At 40.9% G+C, this 22,210-nt stretch overlaps 1 protein-coding gene and 1 long non-coding RNA gene across 3 annotated transcripts in view; one reads left to right on the plus strand and one right to left on the minus strand.

Moving 5' to 3' along the window:
- Positions 1-2,499, plus strand: part of LOC147333163 (uncharacterized) — a 71,042-nt gene extending 68,543 nt beyond the window's left edge. For both annotated transcript variants that reach the window (XR_015128876.1, XR_015128877.1), the window contains exon 3: positions 1,741-2,499. This is a non-coding gene — a long non-coding RNA (uncharacterized LOC147333163). The remainder of the gene's footprint in view (positions 1-1,740) is intronic.
- LOC147333166 (ectonucleotide pyrophosphatase/phosphodiesterase family member 7-like) lies at positions 173-20,261 on the minus strand. The gene is made up of 8 exons (XM_086290144.1): positions 20,083-20,261; positions 12,580-12,703; positions 7,167-7,439; positions 6,587-6,732; positions 5,584-6,213; positions 3,030-3,264; positions 1,472-1,604; positions 173-1,130 (listed from the first exon to the last, which is right to left on the minus strand). Exons 3-8 carry the CDS (start codon positions 7,399-7,401, stop codon positions 1,073-1,075), a joined length of 1,437 nt encoding a protein of 478 aa, XP_086146270.1. The 5' UTR covers positions 7,402-7,439; positions 12,580-12,703; positions 20,083-20,261; the 3' UTR covers positions 173-1,072.
- Between the last annotated feature and the right edge of the window lie 1,949 nt (positions 20,262-22,210).

Raw genomic sequence — 22,210 nt, forward strand, 5'->3', positions numbered from 1 at the left:
TAACATGAATGCAAAAATATCAAGAAAAAAACAATTAAAAACTTATACAGTCAGAATATATAATATTTGATGTCAGGTCTCTCTTGGAAATGAGATTTTTTTTTTTTACCTGGATAAATAAAGGACTAATAAAAAATAAAATGCACACAAAAATTGATTTCATAATAGAATAGTTTATTCCGTTAATTTTATGCACAAGATTTATTTTAACATGCTTTACGCAAAAAACAAACTCAAGCAAGTAAACCAGTTAAATAACCAGTTCACGTAGTACAAGTTTAAAGGGCAGCATGTTGATTAAAGTATTGTATTTAAATAAGTTCCATACAAGTCTTAAATGTTATGCTAAAAAGAAAAAAAATGAGGACTCAGCTAATGAGAACTAAACGGTTCTGGCGTACAAGTCAAAATATATATTTGAACTTTTGATATATAGACAATATAAAAAAACCCCGGAGGGTTTACATTTATGTTGAAAGTTACAACCGGAAGTGTTGAGCACCCGTGTTTAACTTGACATTTTTATCCGAGGAGAGGCGGCAACTGATGAGTATGTAGTTCCTCAAAATATGTCACTTGGCAGCCACCGTAGACGTGTATTCACTTCTTTAAATGAAAGTAGAGACGCGATGGCCTTAATATGATGATCGCTACTTTGTTCTCAGCACCTTTTATCTTAATTTAATTGCTCACAGCCTCACCCCAGCACCTCGTTTTGCTTTATGGCTTTTATGTTTATTTAGTACATAAAAGTAATATAACGTTACGGTAATGGTCTCAGATGTTTATATTCCAGTGTCCCAACACAGCACTGCTTATGGATGTTTATTCCCATTTAATTACAGCAGATTTGAAAAAGACCTAAATGTTCTTCATTCATGCATAAACCAGGGCATCTCCAGTTAAACTTGTTCTGATCCTTCTCTTGTCACTTTGTATTATTTGAAAATAGCTTAAATAATAATTTACACTCTGCTCTTTGGGTTCTAATGCAATTTGCCATGAAAGAGAATCATGCAGAGGGTCCATCCACAGGGAGCTGCTTTTAAATCTCTCTTCATTATTGTGATGTTCAAAATGGAGTTTGATGTGCGTCTTCTTTTTCCGGAAGATCTCTCAAACTTCCTGATCTGAAACACAAAGTAAAGAAATTTTACTTGGCTCCGACAGTCTCGGTCGTTCTGTCGTTGGGCAAGACACTTCACCCGTTGCTTACTGGTGGTGGTCAGAGGGCCCGGTGGCGCCAGTGTCCGGCAGCCTCGCCTCTGTCAGTGCGCCCCAGGGCGGCTGTGGCTACAATATAGCTGCCATCACCAGTGTGTGAATGTGTGTGTGAATGGGTGGATGACTGGATGTAAAGCGCTTTGGGGTCCTTAGGGACTAGTAAAGCGCTAAACAAATACAGGCCATTTACCATATAGATTTTTATTTGTCTTGGATGTATAACAGTTTTGAATGAATAAGTCATTACCTCTTTGTCTTGCGTTTCTGCTTGAGTAGTCGTTGGACCACTGCTGCTGCAAACACTATGACAAGAAATCCAGCTACCGCAGCCAGTCCAGTGAAGGCGTTTTTCATGTACTTCCTGTGTGAACTACTTTCAGCTGAAAGAAGAAAGAAAAACAAAAAATTCACACATTGAAGATTAAATTTTTTATGAAGCCTTTTGCTTTAATATTTCTGTACTGATATAAAAAATGTTAGTGTTATTTAATTGTATCGATTTTTATTTGCTTTCAGAGCTCAAAGACGACCCGGTCATGGAGCTTGGAAAAGAAAGCGCCTGGACTTCTTTAAGTTTCTTCTTCGGTCATAAGACCATATGCTGAAGAGACCCAGGTATTTAAGCCCTAGTGGGAGCTGTCTCTTATGGAGGGTCATTGACCCACTATTGATTATGTGCCTCATCACATGGTGTGAAAAACGGTGTGGGCCAATATCCTTAGATTTGTTCTATAACAGTTTGAGCAACAGAAGTACTTGGGTAGAATTAAGAAAGGATCATTGTTTGGGGTAAATTGACAGTATACTGTTATGTTAACCACATATTATAACTTTCGTATTTGTGTTTATATCTGCATGTCTTGCTAGCGTGATTTGTCTGACTGTGTCTTGTTTTCTTGCTAGTTCAGTGATGACTTTGTGCTTTACAAATGTGAGAGTTAAATATGGCTCTGTTATATATTTCATAAAAGCCAGCAGGCAAAGGTGTCTAAGAAGAGATCGGTGCATATTAATGGCTGTCCAGCATAACAGTTATCTGTGTGGTGACCAGTCTAGGGGTGTGGCTAAAGGGGGAGGGGACTGCAGTGGTAAGGACTGAAGAAAGTGTTTGTCAGGGAACAACAGTGTCGTCCTGCTCAATCCATTATTGTAAATATAAAGTTACATATACAAGTTGTTGAAATGTAGGCCAAGTTTTAACAGGTCTGAGGTTTATTTTTATAAAAATGTCTGAGTTTTCATAGACAGTCTGACAAGTTTTGGGTCGGCCCAAGTGGTGGGAAAAATCCTATTATGTCAAACAAGTAATATTGTTATTTATTTTTAATATTAACCTAATTTTTAATAGAAAGAACAATAATAAAAATTGAATAAAAGAAATGGCACAGAGTGCATCCTGACCTGATGACTTCATTGTTACATCACACGTCAAAGTAAGCGAGCCAATCAGCTTTTAGTGTTTGTGACCACTGAAAAAAATATGTGATCATATCGATAACATTTAGTATCTTACCTTAGTTTGATGATACCAGATAGTAGACACACCAACATGTGAATAATTGAAGAATTATTATTATTATTTAGATCAGAGGTGGGTTGTACTAACTAAATAATATCTGGTTTTGATATAAGCATTTCTTCGCCTTGTTACATCAGCGAGATGATACATGTTTGAGATTCACTTTGACTTAACACAACTAAAGTCAGAAATGATGGATGATCGGCCCAGTAATGAAGGAGCAGGTGTTGGAGCGACACACTTTCAGTGCCACGGGGAGAGACTCATTAGTCTGATATAAACTCACCTCGAGCAGCAGTGCTAGTAACCAGCATGTGTTTGGTAGCGTCGAGATGGCCGTCATTGACCTCCGGCTCGATGCCCAGGATGTGACACATCAAGGGGTAGATGTTCACTGTCTCAAAGGGCCCCACCTTTAGGTTTTTGTGAAACGCTGGACCCACTGCCCTGAAGAAAGGTTTCATGTCCATCGCTTGGTTGTCATAGCCATGCTCTCCCTTGTTGAATTGAACTGGGAAATACTGCAAGGACAGGATGGATAACATAACTCTCTTGACCCAGTTTGATAGATTCAATTAGAATCTAACTTTCAAAAGGTAGTCAAATAAAATAAAACCTCAACAGACGTCCACATCTTGGTCTACTCTCAGTCAGTCAGCAGAGGGAGGTATTGACCAAGCCAAAGCGGATTGTCTACATTGTGCAATGAAAGCCCTTTCACCCTTTGTGACTGCTGCCAGCCAGTGATAATGCCTAAATGAGACCGTTAATCCAACTCGAAAATGTTCATTTTCATGAAATACTTTAAAGATTTAAAATGGTTTCATAATTAAATGTTATATATAGTAGTTTTCCAACACATTTCCAGAATTCAGAATACACAGTTGTCTCTGTGTTATGTAACCATCTCGACATTTTTTTCCTTCTCTTAGATCAAACTAAAATGAGTATATAAAAAAAATGGAGGGAACGAAGAGCCAAATTTCCAGTCCCAACATACAGACCTGGGATTTAACACATTTTGTCACTGGATTAAAAGAAAAAATCTATTTTCCTCTTTTTCAGGGTTTTTAGGACATTCCAGAATTTTAAAATTTCCTCTTTTAAATTAAGTTGTGATTTAATGGTTCTCAGTACTGATGGACACATTTGCTTGCAAAGTTGCTGCACAGCAGAGTGACTGAGTGAGTGTAGAGCCAAATGAAAATGCTAATTTTGAATTTTGAGGCATGAATAGCTTCATGAAGCATTTGAGAGCGTACTGCATGTCATCAGCAAGGCCTGGATTATCCTGAGGACGTGCAAATGCACTTGATTAAAATTGTAATGTACTAAGATTAGAATTTAACTCCTTGCGTCTGGCTGAAAAGAGCCCAGTTTAAGTATTTTCAATGAGCAGAATTTAAGTAATTTAATTATTTCTGTAGTCAAGAAATGAGGAAATTTGTAGAAAAAAGCCCAGATGGCATGTACAGATAATTAATCTGGCTCTTTATCGCTATAGAAGTGCTTGTCATTTAGAATCCTTATGACCACCTACGTAGGTCATAATCACATAAATTGCCTGGTTGTTAATAAGTTACAACAAGAAGTGCGAATGTTTGCCGAAGCTGCACTTTGCAGTTTATTATGTTGCATGAGAACAAATGTCAGCTCTCTATGTTGAGGGTGAATGAAAGGAAGAAGAACTGGTAAGACTTTATCGATTCAGATTCCGTTATCGATATCATTTATCGATTTTAATTGCGTCTCATTAGCTTTGCTTTGATAGCGTAGCAGTTATAGCAAAGACATTTTGTGCAAATTAATTTTGTGCTGTTGGAGAAACTTCCCCCTTTTTGTTGTGACCGCTGTGGGGGTCATTACTCAAAAGTAATTATTACATATATACATTTTTCTTAAAAGTAAGGACGTTACTTAAGTCCTCCAAGGAGACAGTAATTCATTATCCTACTCGTTAGATTACTTTCACGTTACTCTGTAAAATAGCTGAAACACACGTTCATAATCACATTTCATAATTTAAACCTACAGGCTGCTGTAAAACTATAAAACTAGCTAGAATTGCTACCACACTTTTTGTGGTTGTAAACTTTCTGGAGTCACTGGAATCCTATGAAATGACCATATTGTTGCAGCTTTCTAAAGGCCATTGCTTCTCATGCTTAGATAAATAAGTAGGAGTTTATTCGTTCTAGTTTGGTTGTGTTTGCTTTTATTAATATGCATGCTTACTGTTGTAAAGCAGCATGCTGTAACACCAACCTTGATGATTTCTTGACTCTGAGCAAGTGGTTTTAACGTCTTGACATCCCCGAGGTCACCAGCGACCTATCTAGGGTTAGGGTTCAGTTTTGCTTTAGCCCCGTGTTAAACAAATTATTTCTCATATATTTAGGCATTGCATTTTTTTCTGTTTGGTGACCGAAACATGCAGTAATTCTGTACAAAGGGTTAATGTTAACCAAACTGCTCATTTTAACCTCAGCTCTGATCCTCATACCTTTGACTCGGGGGATGTTCACAGTCTCTGAAGCTAACCATCAAAGTGCAAAAGACTAAGGTCTAAACACAATCAAAACTATCATCTCCTGGCTGATAAACCTATAACTTTACCCTCCACTTCTCCAACTTGTGGACTTTCGAGCTTGTTATCTCTCTGAGGGAAATATTGCTGCGTACAGTTGTACCACACAGCAGCTGCTGAAAAAAATGGCACTATGTGATGCCCTGGCATGAGTAAATGTTAGATTTGGCACGTATGATTGCTGCTGAAGATCTTGTCTGACAGCTTGTCAGGTGAGAGTGTGAAAAACACAATTGAGCATCCGTCAACGTACCCCGTTGATTACGTATCCAGGGTCGGCCCATAAAATGATGGGGAGGATGCGATCGTTTTTAGTAAAGCGAAGGTGCTCTGGCACGTCCTCCTTCTTGTACACGTGGAGATGTGGATGAGCCCCTTTTAAGGCATTGTACACCGCCTCCAGCCTGCCTGGCTTGGGCAACAGCATCCCGGAAGGTCCGTAGTCCACCAAGTGGAAGGACAGGTCCCCGAATGAAAAGCCTGGGATCTTTGACAGGGTGATTTCCTCCACCAGACCATTACGATACACGGTGGACATGCCGTGGTCTGACGTGATGATGATGTTAAGGCGGTGAGTCAGCCCGTGTCGCTCAACTGATTGCCGAATATAGCCCACTGTTCGGTCCACTTGTTTCACCATCTCTCTACGTTCATTCGAGTCCGGACCGTATCTGTGGCCTGTACCGTCAGGCTCGCCAAAGTAGAAGGAAACAAAGTCCACGTTCTTGTCTCTGAACCAGCTCATCACTTTATCTGTGTTTTCTCGCCAAGCGGTCTCGTTCTTGTAGTTGTAAAGCTGCGGCTCCACTTCCTTGTGCATAACAACCTGTCCCTGGTAACTGGAAGCTGTGCCAGGAAAGTGAAGAGAGCCAGCGCTTAGGCCCTGGAAGGTTAGAAAAAAACAAGGCCGCATTAACATAAACATGACATATGCACTTGACACGCTGACAAGTATGTGAAAGCTACATCTGTTCATACTGTGGGTCAACACGCTAGGAAAGCACATCAGTAATAGCCGGATTTTGATTAATTTTCTTAAACCTACAGCTTAACCTTTGAAGCAAACTTAGAGCAGCTGTCATTTGCATGCCGTTAACATCTACGCCTGCAGAATTATTTGCAGTCTAACTGCGGTGATCTTCCTGAAATCATTCAGCGAGCCTTCAGAGGTGTTTTGTCAAGAGAAATGGTTTCTATTTCTGTAAACAGCAAAACAGTCTCTCACAGTGATGAGATGGAAATTGTGCTGCGCAGACCTGTCTCTGTGCTGTGATCCAGATAGGCAGAGTGCCATTGTCCCACCACTGATCCACAAACTGACTCTGATAGTAAGACTTCTTCTCTCCGGTGGTTGTGTTGAAAAACATGTTGTGGATTACCCCGTGATTCTCGATGTAGCGGCCTGCAGAAGAGAATCGCTGTCAGTCGGCTTGCTCTCATTATTCATAGCGTGACACATTCACATTAAAAATTCTATCAACTTAACGGGCTGAGTGGCATGACGCTTTTGGACAAGGTCTTACGACCAACTTCGGAGATTAGAGGAATTTAATTTCAAGGAAGTTAAATTTCTTTTAGCAGGCGCTGATGATTCGAGAGTCAGAATACAAAATTTAAAAAAAAGGAGCAGAGAATTCTTCCCTCAGTCATCCAAGCATAATCATCTTACTCAGCTATAAAAGCCGTTGGACCCTGGGACATTCAATTACAACTAATTCCTTTTTCCTGTGGCTTTTTCAATACTTGCAAAGTAAACTCAGAGCGGTTACTACTCTGTCATGATATGCAGATCCCCTGCCAAGTAGAAGCGCTGCTGTAGAAAATGAAACTCTTTACCTGTCAAGAGGGTGAAGTGTGTCGGACTGGTGATGGTGAGGTACGGAGGGGTGACATACAGGGCTTTGACGCCGTCCTCGGCCATTTGGTCGAGGTTCGGCGTGTCCACGTCGCGGTCGTAATCCCACCGGAAACCATCGAATGAGATCAGCAGCACCTTCTGTCTCTCGTTGTTTACCGGCGCTCCGAGGACCGATGAGGCCCAGAGGACGCAGAGACTCGCGGTCCACAGCATGGTGAACGTAGGCGCCGACTCTGTCGCTCAGCTAAAATCTGATTTACAAAAGGAAAGCCACCTCATGAGGTTTGTCAACCCAGTAACTTCTGGGCAAAGTTTCACCAACTTATCTTATCTCAGTGATTGAAGCGACCTAATCTTTTCTGCATGATGTTTATGGGCTGGCTTTATGGCAGCGAGTTGTGTTCTCAGAGAAGTTCCCCAGTTTTCCTCTTGAGGAACTGCAGTAAAGCAGATTAATCTCTCCAGGCCTCACGGCTGTTTGTTTTCCCCCTAACTCGCTTGTTGATGTTGTCTTTCTGTTTGTCTGCCTGCCCGTCTGTGTGTCGGAGTTTCTTGTGAATCACTGACAATGGGGGAATGACACTTTGATGGGTTTCACCTTGAGTTGGGATGGTGCATGATTGATCTGACACCAAGAAAATAAAGAGGAGAATGAGAGTATATATACTCGTCAGATAGCAGGAGACTCAAGGGAGGAAAAGATCCTAATAGACATATTCATTTTAATAACTCTAATGTTTAAATAGCTCCAGGATATTGTTATAAGGTCTTTAGAAATCCACATAGATTTCTTTCAGCAATGACCATGAGGGTGGACAAACTGTTAAAAAAATGAACAGAAGCCTCCTCGGCACTTTAGTTCATATCATACACGGTGTCCCCGTCCAGACGTTGTATCTATAACTGTGATGTAAACTTATCAACGTCCATCAAATTGCTAGACAAGCTAACTCTTCAAATTTGTTCTTTATTGTGTGTGTCCTTGACAGAGGTTCAAGGGAATAGTCTAATCTTTATGGAGATAAGGGATAACATTCATCAGCTTTCATTTACCTTATTCATATGCATTAGCTTTCTCATATTAACTCTATCTGCTTGCCGTCCGCTGTCAGCAAGATTCGGATGAGTGTTTTGGACTGCTGAGACTGGGGAAAGTCTCAGATCTCTGCTATGAGAACTTTATCAAACACACACACCCTGAACTTGGTGGGCGAGCAAACTTCATCTGACCCTCTCAGTCCTGTATAGAATTACCGTGGGGATCTTCACACTTTCTTGAAGAGAAAAAGTGCGTTTTTTGCCTTTAGCACTCCCTGCTGCCCATATGCAACCATGCAGAACACCTTCCCCAGACACAAGGCCGAATCAAATGCACTCGTTGAGTCACAGCAAAAGCAGTAACAGTACACAGAATAAGACCATGGCATTTCTCAGGGTTGGAGCATGACTTTCTTTTAGCAATGTTCATATGTTCATGTGAATTTTGACTTTTGTTTAACTTTTATATCACTTTCCCATCCTTAGGAAATCTTAGATAATGAAAAGTACATATTACAAATTCCTGAATATGTCACCATAACCCCGACCCCCAAATTCTTAAAAGTCAGCTTGACTTCGGGCATTAAAACGTGGTTCGTTTTTTTAGGTTTAGGACAACTTAACTGAAGGGAAAAACTCCCACATGCTGTCTCACACCACTGCTGTATTTTATTGGATGTGTCACTCTGAGCAATTTCACTCTGTACACAAAAAAAACATCACAGAGCTGTAAATGCAGCGCATAAGGATATATCACCCAATCAGATGGACGTGAATCAAATAAGAAACAAACAAATCATCCCCAAACTATTTTTTGGTGCAGAAAAATGCTTCAACAACATGTTATACATGTTATCACAGACTCAAAATCATTAGACACATTGGGTAGATGGATTAGATTAGATATTGCAGCTAATGTGCATTTTTTTCTGCAGCTCAGAAATAATGGTGCCATTGTATAAAATGTGCGGTTGTGTGGTCCCATGACAATAATTTAACTAGAATGCACATGCAGCTAATGCTTGCAGTTGTGTTATTTTTTCATTTCCATGCACAAATGAAACCCATTCCCTCAGAGATGTTTAGATCTCTGCATTTTCTTGTAATTGTCAGGTTGAAAAGTAAACAACTCGTTTCACAAACAAGATATCTGTTAAAACATTTGAAATTCTCGAAGTGCTACAAAATGTTGACTTTTAAATCAGAATTGCTAATGAAAGTGGAGTGAGCTCCACATATAAAATACATAAACTCAACCAGTGCTCTCTTTTATAAGTGAAAATAAATTCTTAACTGCATCTGTATTCTGCTCACTTTTGGGTTTGAATGGCAAGCTGTTTCTTTCCCTGCTGTGACTGGAAGTAGACCATCAAGTTCATGCCAGCGTGCCGAGATCGATGTGTTTTGAATGGTGAGCAAACAAACTTGTAATGCATGAATGGCTTATTATCAGGTTACGTGAAATTAAGTCCAAGCGTAAAGTTGAAACTGCAGGAAAAAGCCCAGTGGAGGTCCACTGTGTTGTTACGTTTCTCACTCAGCTACAAATACAGCACTTTAATACAACATAACATTAACGTTGTTAATTGGAGTGACGATGGAGAATATTAATCAGATTTGTCCTGTTTACTGTTTATTGGGGAACTGAAATAGTTGATAATCTCCGTAGTTCAGAGCCTGAACTACAAGCCTATGCAACACATGCTTTTTCCATGTTTACATTTAAACACTTTACCAAGACTTTGTGCATTTGATAGTGGACATCTGCATGTTTATATTAAAATGTATTGCATTTTACTTGAACCAGTAAAATAAGCAGCAGACAAACGCACTCATGTGTACATACGAGATGAAACGAGCAACAACCGAAGCCGGCATGGGAACTGATAAGAATTTAGCTGTTCCGATTTATTGATATCACTTGTCGATTCCCGTTGGCTCTGCTTTAAGAGTCACCACCATCTCTAAGCAGCAATAAGGACATTACATTCTTGCAGATTATGTGCATGCGGTGTGGTCAGATGTCAGGGGACAAAAGCTGCAGTTACAGAGGAGGGAAAACGACCCTTGTCCCTGACCATTGTGCTAAACCCTTCATGGCCTCAGTCGCTTATTGGGGTCCATATCAAATGTATACTACTGGATAACTGCTTGTGATTGACAAGTCGTTTACACAGTCATATCCAATCCTTGCTTATCAGTAAAATAGCTGCTTTTAGCTCTCATGTACAGTGTAATGCTCCTCCTGCTGCCGAGCGAAGCAAATATACACAGACGGTCTTTGAAGGGAAGTGAAACTAAGTGTTAAAAACAATGAAAATGTTCCATTGCAGCTATTCTGCTTTTTCATGTGCGTTTTTGACCTTTGTTTTCTTTTTTCTTCTTCGTCTTCGGTGTATTTGTGGTGAACTGAACTATTTCTTCCTTTCCTGTTTCTTTGTCAACCAATAAGCATTTTATCTATGAAAGGCGACACAATTGCTGGCTCAGCACTCTTGTTTTTTTTTTGAAGTACCACATGCTAGCATGTCTGCTGTGGTTGCAATAATACCACTAATGCTTCCTTCTGCATGGCCAAAGAGCAAATAGATACCAGTCTGGGACCATAAATCCAACATTAAACATGTTGTTTTGACACTTCCATTTTTCTTTGTCATGCACCAGCTACAAGGGGTAAGTGCAAATGTCCACCCAGTGTCCAAATTCCCCAGACCTCAATCAGACCAAACATCCTTTGAAAGCAACTGAACAAGAGTCCAAAGCTGGGGGGCCACTACAAGGACTTATATTAGGTAGGTAGTTTTAATATTGCGGTACACAGTATTAGGCATGTCGTGATGTGTGCTGAAGCATTGCGTATCAGGCTGGCAGCCTCCAGTAGTTTCTCATGGAAACAGCCTTATCAGAAAAACAGGCTAGATTTTAGGGACTGGATGTGAAGGGGGGTGGCAGCTCCTGGTGCAGCAGAATAATAACCGTGGTGCTACAAGGAGAGGAATCTTTCACACCTGTCAGGCAGCCATGCTGAAACTGAATAAGGCAGAGCAAGGTGTGTGTTTATATGTGTATTTGTGCGTGTGTGTGCGTATGTTTTTTAAATGTAGCTGTGTAAGGTCAATATGTAATGACAGCAGAGGGCTCAGACACAGAGGTTCACAGCGAGGTGAAGACGCATTCAACGCTCCTTTTAAAATAATCACAATAATAATAATAAAAATTCAACCATTTTCATTCAAATTCAGTATCCTTTTGGTTGCCATTAACTATCTAATGTCCATGTCAGCGCTTTGTCAAACTGAATTGACGTGTACATGCTGACCTTGAGTGCCCGTATGAATATTTGGACAAAGCGTATGCGAATGCTGCTCCTGTTTTGTGTGGTGACATTGATTTGATGAAAGTGAGATTAACATTTAGAGAGGGTGGCAGTCATTTCCGCCTGAATAACACAGTACACATACCATACAGTATGAAAATTGAACAGCAGGAATCTGACAACAAGTATTACTATAATATATTGGTGCTTCCTTCAACAGGCCACTAGCATGTAATTATTATCTCTTAAGTCACCAGTAAGCCAAATCTATCAGCTGTGAATCTACGGCATATCGGCCTTGCTCTTCACTAATAATTCCCCTTTCGCTCTCATGGACAGCCTGCTAAGTAAACATGTTCTTTTTCTATTTGTTGCACGCAGAGGTTGTCACCAACGGCTCTTTAGTCGCACATCAGAATGTGCAGGAGTTAGAATAGGGGCGTCTAAACAAATATGTAAATGTAAATGCTAATATTTGAAAAGGAACACAAGCATTTTTTTAGTTAGATGAAATAACTCGATGAATATCTCGACTTGTTTTCATGCCTTGCAAGTATTTTGAAATTGCAGTTTTGTATATTTCCTTTTATTTGCTGATATACAAGTATGATCACACTTATTCACATTTTATTTAAATCCAGACAAATTTCACAATTTTAAGGAAATTACTTTTTAAGGCTCAATCTACCTCAGGATACTTTTGTAATTCTTGCCCATAGAATATCATCAGACGTGTGTAACCTGAGGAAACCTTGATGCTCCATGGATGTTTACCAAGACTACATAAAGTACGCTCTGAAAATCAGAAATATGTAAATGTAGCATTATGAACAATCCCTACTTTGACCATCGTTGGAACCAACCAGCGGATCTACACCATCCCAACAGTGATCCCTCGAGATGCTTAACCAAAAGATGAGCAATGGCCACAAAGAACAGTACCCTCCAAACCAGGGAGATTTTTGTCTATGTTATTTCTACATAAATGCTTTCTATCTAACATTCACACACATTCAAAGACAGCCTTGGCCAGTCACCTGAAGAAGTACAGAAGTCAGTAGAATAAACCAGATGTTCCCCATTGAACCATCCAAGGTGTCCTCTGTGTGGCAGGTAGAGCACACGTTGGCCATCCCCACCAAGGTTGGAGTTGGCGTAACACTGGAAGAGCAAATGGGAGAAGAGTGTAACACATAACAGCAATGCTCATTGGCTAGTGGATCTAAGAACAGACCACAACATCCTCCCTGAACAGGATCTAGCAACCCAACAAGAAAGTGTCATACATGAAGAGCTGGGCAGTGCCAGGTCCTCATGTGGTTAAAGAAATTGAATGTACTCCATGAGTGCCTGGCAGCAGAACTTAACCAGCTGCTAATAGATGATGCACCCAGAATGACTAACCGATGCCTGCACAGCACAGACCCAGAAGGGGGTCATTGCAATCCAACTACAGGCCAAAAACCTGCCTTAGCACAACATGGAAGCGACAGAATAGAGCAAAGGTCAACCAGCTCTGCTACATGGATGACATCAAGCTCTATGCCAGGAGTAACTGAAACATTGATTCACTGATATATACCACTAGGATCTACAGCAGTGACACTGGAATGTCATTTTGACTGTAGAAGTGTAGTTGGATGGTAACAAAGCGAGGAAAGGTAGTCAGAACTCAGGGTATTGTACTACCAGAAGACAAGATTCCAGATTCTGACGATGGCTAAAAGCACTTTGGAATCCCAGATGTGAATGGGAGCAATAAATGTGTGACTAGGAAAGCTGCAACCACTTAATTCTATCCAGAGAATAAGGCATGTTCTGAAGAATCAGCTGAATGGGAAGTTCAGTATCTGGGGATTTGACACCTAGGGACAGATACCCTGCTGAGATGATGAACGTGCAAAAGGTGGCGATAAAATCCAAGGCATCAGTGCACGAACAGTTTCATCCAAAGTACAGAACCCTGAGAATGACAGAGGTAACATCCTGTGGGACTAACAGATACATATGGACAACCGGGTGAAGGCTAGCCAACCGAACATAGTGGTGGTGGACAAGCAAAGAAGGCTGTAGTGGTCGATGTAGCTATACTGAATGATAGCAACATCAGGAAAAAGGACACGGACAGCTTGAGAAATACCAAGAGCTGAGAGAGGAGAGAGAGAAGATGTGGAGGGTGAAGGTAACAGTGGTCCCTGAGTTAATCAGAGGAGGCAGTAACCCCAGCTGTTGGTACTTTACTGTAGTTAATCAGGAAATTTGTTTACCTAGATCAGGGGTGGGCAACTCCAGGCCTCGAGGGCCTGCAGGTTTTAGATGTGTCCTCGAACCAACACAGCTGATTTAAATGGCTAAATTAGCTCCTCAACATGTCCTGAAGTTCTCCAGAGGCCTGGTAACAAACTAATCATGTGATTCAGGTGTGTTGACCCAAGGTGAGATCTAAAACCTGCAGGACACCGGCCCTCGAGGCCTGGAGTTGCCCACCCCTGACCTAGATTATCCCTTTGAAGTCTGAACCATTTTACAGAAATTCACATTTTTGTAAAATTTAGTTTTTATTGAACCTTCTGACAATTTTCTTTAAATACTCATTTACATATGACTTTTACTTTAAATTATATTTGTTATATCAGACCAACCGGCCTCAATCAGTCTGACTCTGTCCCCACCTCTCCCTCCCACTGTCATTTGGCATCAGATTCCCACAGTAGGGGGCTGCATTCTCAGCTGCATTCTCAGCCCCCTACTTTAGGCCATGTACACACATGCCTCCACACCAACCCACCCAACCACTGTCATCGTCAATTATGCCGATGACTCCACCGTGGTTAGGCTCATCTCTGATGGAGCTGAGAGCGTACAGGGTGGAGGTAGAGATCTGAAGCTGAGCGTCCTTAAAACCAAAGAACTCATAAGGGACTTCACAAGGCGCCCACCACCTGTTTGACCCTTCCACTCAGCGCCTCAGGTCAATCAGGTCCCACACCTCCAGACTCACAAATAGCTTCCTCCCCTGGACCATTCGGTCTGTTAATAAGCACTATCCCCACGCCCCGCCCCTGCCCACCCACCTCACCAATCTGACCAATCTAAGCCATGATCTGAATAACGCCCATCACTCAGGCCACTCACACACGGACTCTATTCAGATCAAGTCTTTGCACTACTGCCAAGAACTTTGCAGCTTGTTCTCCAATGTGCGTCTGTCTCTTATTTTTGTATATATTCTAATTTTTACTACTATTTATATTATATTCCAGCACAGTTGGTATGGAGCACCCACAATTACATTGTACATTTACAACATGATGATGTAGAAGTCTCAAAAATAAAAATACCCCTCACTTATCTAATATACATGACTTTGGCTTTAAACAGTTCAAATGCAGTGTTGTGTGTCTGCATTGTTTAGTGTCTTTCCATAATGTTCAAGTAGGCAAAAAGGTTTTTTAAGGATATACACAAAAGGTGTGAAAACTTGAATTCAGGAGATGTGTGTTGATAATTAAAACCATAAAATTAGAAGTATTCAATTAATGTTGTTATTTTCAAGTCCCACAGAAAGACCAACAGTGATAGTGAACTGACCCTATTAACAAGTGTTGTTTGTGTATCCAAAGCCTGTTAGCTTATTCCTTTGTGACACAGAGCTCCATTGTTTTTCAAAAACTATTAAAACCACATCAGTGAGTCACACAGCTGCACAGGCTGACATGTTCTTTCATTATCATGAACACACACGCTTTAGCTTACTTTGACTCAAACCCACACACACAGGCCTTCTGCTTCAGATTTCCACTAGAGCACCAAATACAATTGGAATTAGTCCCAGTAAATACACTACTACTCACTGTTGGAGTAAACAATTACTGAGCCTTTAAAAAATAAACGCAGTTTATTTGCAAAAGATTTAAAGAACTTGGAGAAATATTGGGATAAAACTAGCATCTTCTTTGTTTAGAATTTAGGAAAAATATGGAATAATTCCACTCTTCATCAGGTCAAACAGTAGTGCCACTTTAAGGCCCAAATGAGAAGAGAGAGCATCTCTGAACCTCAAAGCAAATGGTCTACAACAGCAGAAGGCCACACTGGGTCCCATGCCTGTCAGCTAAAAACACAAAATTAGACAATAGGAGATTGGAAAAGTGTTGCCTCATCTAATAAATTAAAATTTCTGCTGCAAAATTCAGATGGTAGGGTCAGAATTTGGCACAAAAACACAAAAGCATGCATCCATCCTGCTTTTTATTAAAAGTTCAGGCTGTTGTTGGTGGTGTAGTAGTGTGGCAATATTTTCTTGGCACTCACTGGGCCCCTTTATTTTTCTTATTACTAAGTTAATATACTGTGTTGTGTTGTTTGTGTTGCGTTGTGATGTGTCGTGTTGTATTATATAGAGTGCCGACGTAGGACAGTTTTCCAATTTCATTGTACCATTCTACTATATATGACTGTGCAATGACAATAAAGAGTTATCTTATCTATCTTTATACCAACCGGGCATCGTTTCAGTGCCACAGCTAGCCTGACTATTGTTGCTGACCATGTCCGTCCTTTTATGACCACCGTGCATCCACCGTCTGATGGCTGCCTCTAGCAGGATAACACACAGTGTCACTGGTGATCGCTGTGCTCAAATGACCTCCGCACTCACCAGATCCCTATTCGGTAGAGCATTCTTTGGGATGCAGTGGAGAGAGAGATTCCCAACAAATCTGCAGCAGAATCTCTAAGGAAAGTTTGACAGGTCTTGTTGTCTCGGAGACATGATGAACTAAGGTGATTTTGAAGCAAACCCCATATTAAACAGTACCAAAGTAGCTCGTGAGCCTATATGTATTTAACAGACTTTCCTAATCCATAAAACACATGCTTTTCATATTCAGAGGGGCCAGCAGCGATGAGCAAACTTCACAGTATGCAGAAGGTAGTAAATGGCCATTATTACACTGAAATATCTCTAACTCTCCATGTGTAGCATGTGTGTGACACAGAGAGCGGGAGAATGAAGGTGAGAGAATGAGTAAGAGCTGGGAGCTGAGTGGAGGAGGCTCAGGCTTGTGGAGGCAGCTAGGCTGATTTGCAGCTTCATTCCAGCGCGTGGGCCCTTTCAGGCTCTGTTGCCTGTAACAGGTTGACGTGATAAACTCTGTAGCTGAGCCAGTCAGATGTGGCACATTGAAGGCACCCTCCTCCTCTCGCCTTTCCCCCTGGCCTGGTGTCTCATTGTGGCGCTGTGGGGCTCCAGTGTGCTGGCGTTACACTTTCACACAGCAGTAATTGATTTCTTTAATTTGCTTCAAGAGAAACTGTTGTCAGCCAACCAAGCAGGCATTTTTCAGGCCACTTTAATTAAATGCCAGGTCTTTAGGTGTGATATGAAATTCGTTTGGCTCCTCTGATCTTCTACTCCTCAGACAATTCATTAACATTTTCGTTTCTGCCTTTATGTTTTACACAAAGCTTCAAAAAAGTAGCTCATCAGTGACATTTGGTTTCTCGCGCTGTACATTCAATCACTTATTTAAGTGCATTTAAACTAGAGATTAAGTGCAGTGTAGCTGTTTCACGTGCAATAATACTGAGTTTGTAGAGCCTCAGTCAGCCAAGAAATTCGAGAGAATAATAAAGCAGGCCTGCGTGTATAGAATTAACTGCATTCGATGCCAAATCAAGATTCGAGTGTGTGTTTGTCAACGCCTTCCTTCACTCTGGCACCTTGCAGCTACACTTATTCCATGTTTGCGGCTTCATCCTGACGACCTTTGTCTCTTTCACAAATGTCTAAAGTGTCATTAGGGCTTCGATAGTATCAAATCTGCGTTACAGCTCACATGTAATACCTGGTGAAGCAACACTGGGCAGGTGTTATGTTCAGTCTAAAGCAGGAGAACCATTTATTTCAGCTATAATAGCAGGGCAGCAGGCACACCTCCCTAATAATATCCTGATGCTTCCCCACTCGCTCTGACTCAGAGATCTTCTGAAAGGCCCCTCTCCACTCATCCTCTCAGAGTGGCCTTCCTCTCATGGAGATGAACAGCAGCTGCCTCTTCCTACCTCCCACCATACGTCAACACATCAGCACCACTCTGCCTGGCTGCCTTCAAACGCCCAAAAATACGAGGCCCACTAAACCCGAAAGCACAGCCTTGCCGCAGTTCACGTAACAATAGCTGATGTGTGTTGACAAAAATATTTCTGCTATCAAATTGTGTGTGATAGTTTGGGAATTGAGTGGAAAATCCATACGGAATGTATGATACCTGGTTTTCACACTTTTAAATCGCAAGTACGAAAGTTCCGTCTATATCAAGATGACTCTTATTTATGTTATATTTAGTATTGTGAAGTCATTGGGTACTCAGGGCCGACATCTGTTTTGTTTTGGGGGGCAGACGAGCTGAATAATAAATAATTGAATTGTTATCTTACTTCTTATTGTTGAATTTAAAAAAAAACATCATATGTGCTGTAGTCACCATGTGGTACGGGGTAGCTGCAGACACGAACATTGGAAAGATTCCCAGATTTGAACTCACAAGATCAATAACTTATAAGCAAAATGTTGTTAGAATACCAACAATGGCTCCCTCCAACCACGGCAAAGTAGACACAGAGCTAAAATCTAATTTTCATCAACTCAACCATCTACACAGTGCAGCAGTGAAAAGAGATACTGCTGCTACAATAAAAAAGAAAACAATCTGTAAAGACTTTTGTGTGCAGTTTATTGTCACTGGAATTACTTCACGCGTCAGTGGTCTGCTCTTGGTCCTTCTACAACACTTAATTTGGGGGGAAAAAAGCTTTTGGCAAGAAGACAAGCATACAGTGTTTCTACACTCATCCTGCTGGAGAAGTTTTCCTGAGATATTATTAATCCGAGGATAACATATTCTTTTTAACGTAAGGTTTTTCTGTTGGATAAGTGAAATGTGAAGTACTGTAATGCATCAAACACGTGCTTGTGCATCTTTATTTATTAATCATATAGCCACACTCTGAGCTGTCAGGCTCTTGAAGCACTGAGACTCATTTTCTCTGACAGTTAGCATTTTTTTCTAACTGCCTCTTTCAGCTCATCATCTGTGACTGCTCATCATCTGTACCTGTGACAGCTTTAATTCTTGACTGTTTGGCACATTTTCGCCCTGGTTCATTTCTGCAGTGAAGACATTATTTCATCCGTGGCAGAATAACACGTTGCACAAACCTTCTGCAGGTTAAACTGAGATAACCAAGCAACTTTAGGACCGACTTAGAGTATTCACATGCTAATCAGTGTGGTATCAGTTCCCAGAGTTGTTGGCTTGCCATGTATAACTGCTTTATCTGACATGCTATCCGGTCGTTAAGTCTGACGTCACTAGCCGTGTCTGGGCCTAAACTCCGCTGCAGGTCCATATATCAAACGATCACTGTGGCATTACTGAGAGTTGAAAAACTGTCTAAAGTCTTTCATCTTTAATAAAATGATTAGCGTTCTGCTCTACCAGGTGTAACAATTGAGTTTAACGTCCAGGCATCTATGAAAACGGAATTTATGACATTTAACAGAGTTAGAAGTTAGCAGGGAGTTAGCTCGCTAGCTTCTATCTAAATACAATATAGCATGTCCTGACTGCGGGGTTTTGGAAACAAATTAAAACGTACAGCTCTGCTATCACTTCCAACATAAATGAAGACAGAAAACTAAACAGCAGTGACGTTTGTAGGGTTACTGAAGTTTGGCTAGCTGGTATATAATGATGTGCTACGTGACCGCTAGCGACACAGCTATGTTAGCATAATATAAACAAGCTAACTTTTTTTCCACTCGATAAAAGTTAACGTGAGTGTTCTCGGTGGTCAGGAACAAATGTAATCGCATGGCAGGATGCTGTAAAAGGACCAAACTTCAGCCAGGAGAACAACTGAGACAATCCATCCACAATACGAGGTTAGTCATTCATATACTGCTGCATGGGCTGGGCTGCAGTTACATCCTAAGGTTTTAAAAACTGAGCTTAAATAAATGATTAGCGGTAATAAAAGCCGAGGGAGGTCAACAGTGATCACTGACTGTTTTAGGAGCTTTTTGAGATTAAATAGAAGAAAATACAAAACATTAAACATGTTAACAACACAAAAGCCATATTAAACGCAGACTACTTTAGGCCCGGAAGTAGGATTCACTCACGTCATCACATAACGACCGGATTAGGAGTAGCTTTTCTAATATTTCATATGGGGTTAGGGTTGGCTAAACGTATGGCTACAAGTCTAAACCCTAGCTAATATCAATAAGGAGGACATGAATTTGCCATGTTTTTGTGTTTATTGTCACGAAGTTGACAATGTGTGAACCAAAATTTTCTCTGAATGTCTGATTCCAGGGGGTGAATTTTCCAAGATGGAACTTTATTTCATTTTCCTTCATGAAACAAATGCCACTAAAACACTTATTCTAAACAGACTTGAAAATAATGCCTACGCCCTTTAGATGACTGTACTGGATATTGTGAGCAAATATTTATCTAGCTCTTCCTTACCACTGATGTACCCTTGCTGGCTACAGTCTTTATCCTCTTGGCTCTCACGTATTCTCCCAGTTGCCTTTATCACAGGTGACCAGTACTGATTTAGGCTAGCGCAGTGCTGCAGTGGTTATCACTGTTTTCTCTGTCCATGTCCACCAGGGCTGAGTCCTCTCCGGGTTCTCCCTGGTTGGTTAACTGGTGATTCTAAATGTGAGTGTGGATGGCTGTCTATGTGTAAGCTGTGTGTTAGACTGACTGATCTTTCACCTAGCCAGCTGGGATGACTTCTCCTTCACCCTGAATTGGATAAGAGGTTAAGACATTGAATTGATGAATCTAAAATGATATAAAAGATACATGCAACCTCCTAGTCTTAAAGGGGAAGTCTGTGTGGACTTGCACTCTTTTTAATGGCCATTAGGGAACGACGACTCCTGTGTGTTCCCATTAGAGTCAAACAGATACAATCTACCGTACACTCATCATGTTTCCAAACTATCATGTACTAAAATTTGAACAAATGTAATGTTGAGCTTTAAATTTTTAATTTCATTAGTCACATCAGTCTATATCAGGGGTCTCAAACTCCAGTCCTCGAGGGCCAGTGTCCTGAAACTTTTCCATGCGTCGCTGCTGCAACACACCTGAATACAATTAGTAGGTCATTAGCAAGACTCTATAGAACTTGACTGCATGCTGAGGTGGCAATTCAGCCATTTGATTCATGTTACAGCAGCTCATGAGTGAATGAATATGGTGCAATAAAAGTACTTCCCATGTTGTTGCAGTATATTAATGACTAACCTCGTATTGTGGATGGATTATCTCAGTTGTTCTCCTGACTGAAGTTTGGTCCGTTTACAGCATCCTGCCATGCGACTGCATTTGCCCCTAACTATCAGGAACCCTCACGTAAAATTTTATCGAGTGGAAAAGTTAGCGTTCATCCTCCAGCTTCACTGTTTATGTTATGCTAGCATAGCTCTGTCGCTAGCGATCATGTAGCACATCACTGCTGTTTAGTTTTCTGTCTTCATTTATGTTGGAAGTGATAGCAGAGCTGTACGTTTGAATTTTTCAGAAATCTCTGTCAGAGCTTGCTATATCATGTTTAGGTGGAAACGAGCTTCCTGCTAACTTCTAATTCTGTTAAATTTAATAAATTCTGTTTTTGTAGATGCCTGGATGTTAAACTTAATTGTTACACCTGGTAAACAAGCGACTTAAAGATGAATGAATTTAGACAGTTTTTAACTCTCAGTGATGCCACAGTGATCGTTTGACTTTGGGACGTGAAGCGGACAGAGTTTTGGACCCAGATTACTCAGTCCCCGAGGCTCCTGACTACGCTAGCCGTAGTTCTCTGACAATCCATCAAGCCATGTGGCTTCGTAGCTTACCAAACTCGTACTAAAACATTGTTGACAGATTTTTGAGCGCCGTGTACCACAGAAAATAGGTTCAAGGTTGGTAAGCACAACCAGAATTCATATATAAGGTGCACCGGATTATAAGGCGCACTGTCGACTTTTGAGAAAATTAAAGGACTTTAAGCGCAGTGCAGAAATAGTGCCGAAAACACGGTTTTCCAAACACTTACATTTAGTTAAATTTACTTGAGTAGGGTTAGGGGGTTAGCACTTCAGTATGCAGTCTAGTTCTATACTCTGGCTAATGACCTACTAATATTATTCAGGTCTGTAGCAACAGGGACACGTAGAAAAGTTTCAGGACACCAGCCCTCGAGGACTGGAGTTTGAGACCCCCAGTCTATACAGTCTTTAGTACTTTACTGAAAACTGTGTTAAGATCATAGACGCAGTGACACTGCATGGCCCTAGAGGTCTGTATTCTCTTATCTTTCATAGTTAAGAGAAGTTTGAACTTTTGTCCGTATGACTTCTTTAAATACAATATGACGACTACAACACGAGGAACTCTTTGTTGTATTTGCTTTGGGTAAGGGAGCTTATTAACTTAAGGTTGTGGCATACAGTACCAGCAAAGAGTGCAAAACTAGCATTTAGTGTGGTGCAGGCGGCCAGTCCGTCTTAAGAAGTGTAACTGTGGATGTTGCTGTATCGCTGTCTGTTGGAAGTATGACCTCGGGGCATCATTAGGCAGCAAATTCTAACTGTTG

This window comes from Aulonocara sp. 'chitande type north' Nkhata Bay, linkage group LG4, assembly GCF_057382095.1.
Source record: "Aulonocara sp. 'chitande type north' Nkhata Bay isolate Kocher_YH1m ecotype deep benthic linkage group LG4, A_spYH_male_GT1.1, whole genome shotgun sequence".
In the NCBI taxonomy this organism is placed as follows: domain Eukaryota; kingdom Metazoa; phylum Chordata; class Actinopteri; order Cichliformes; family Cichlidae; genus Aulonocara; species Aulonocara sp. 'chitande type north' Nkhata Bay.

Coding starts and splice junctions, on each gene's coding strand:
- LOC147333166 (XM_086290144.1), bottom strand. CDS start 7,401: ATGCTGTGGACCGCGAGTCTCTGCGTCCTCTGGGCCTCATCGGTCCTC. Junction 6,733..7,166: donor ACACTTCACCCTCTTGACAG/GTAAAGAGTTTC, acceptor TCTCTTCTGCAG/GCCGCTACATCGAGAATCAC. Junction 1,131..1,471: donor CAGAAACGCAAGACAAAGAG/GTAATGACTTAT, acceptor TTTGTGTTTCAG/ATCAGGAAGTTTGAGAGATC.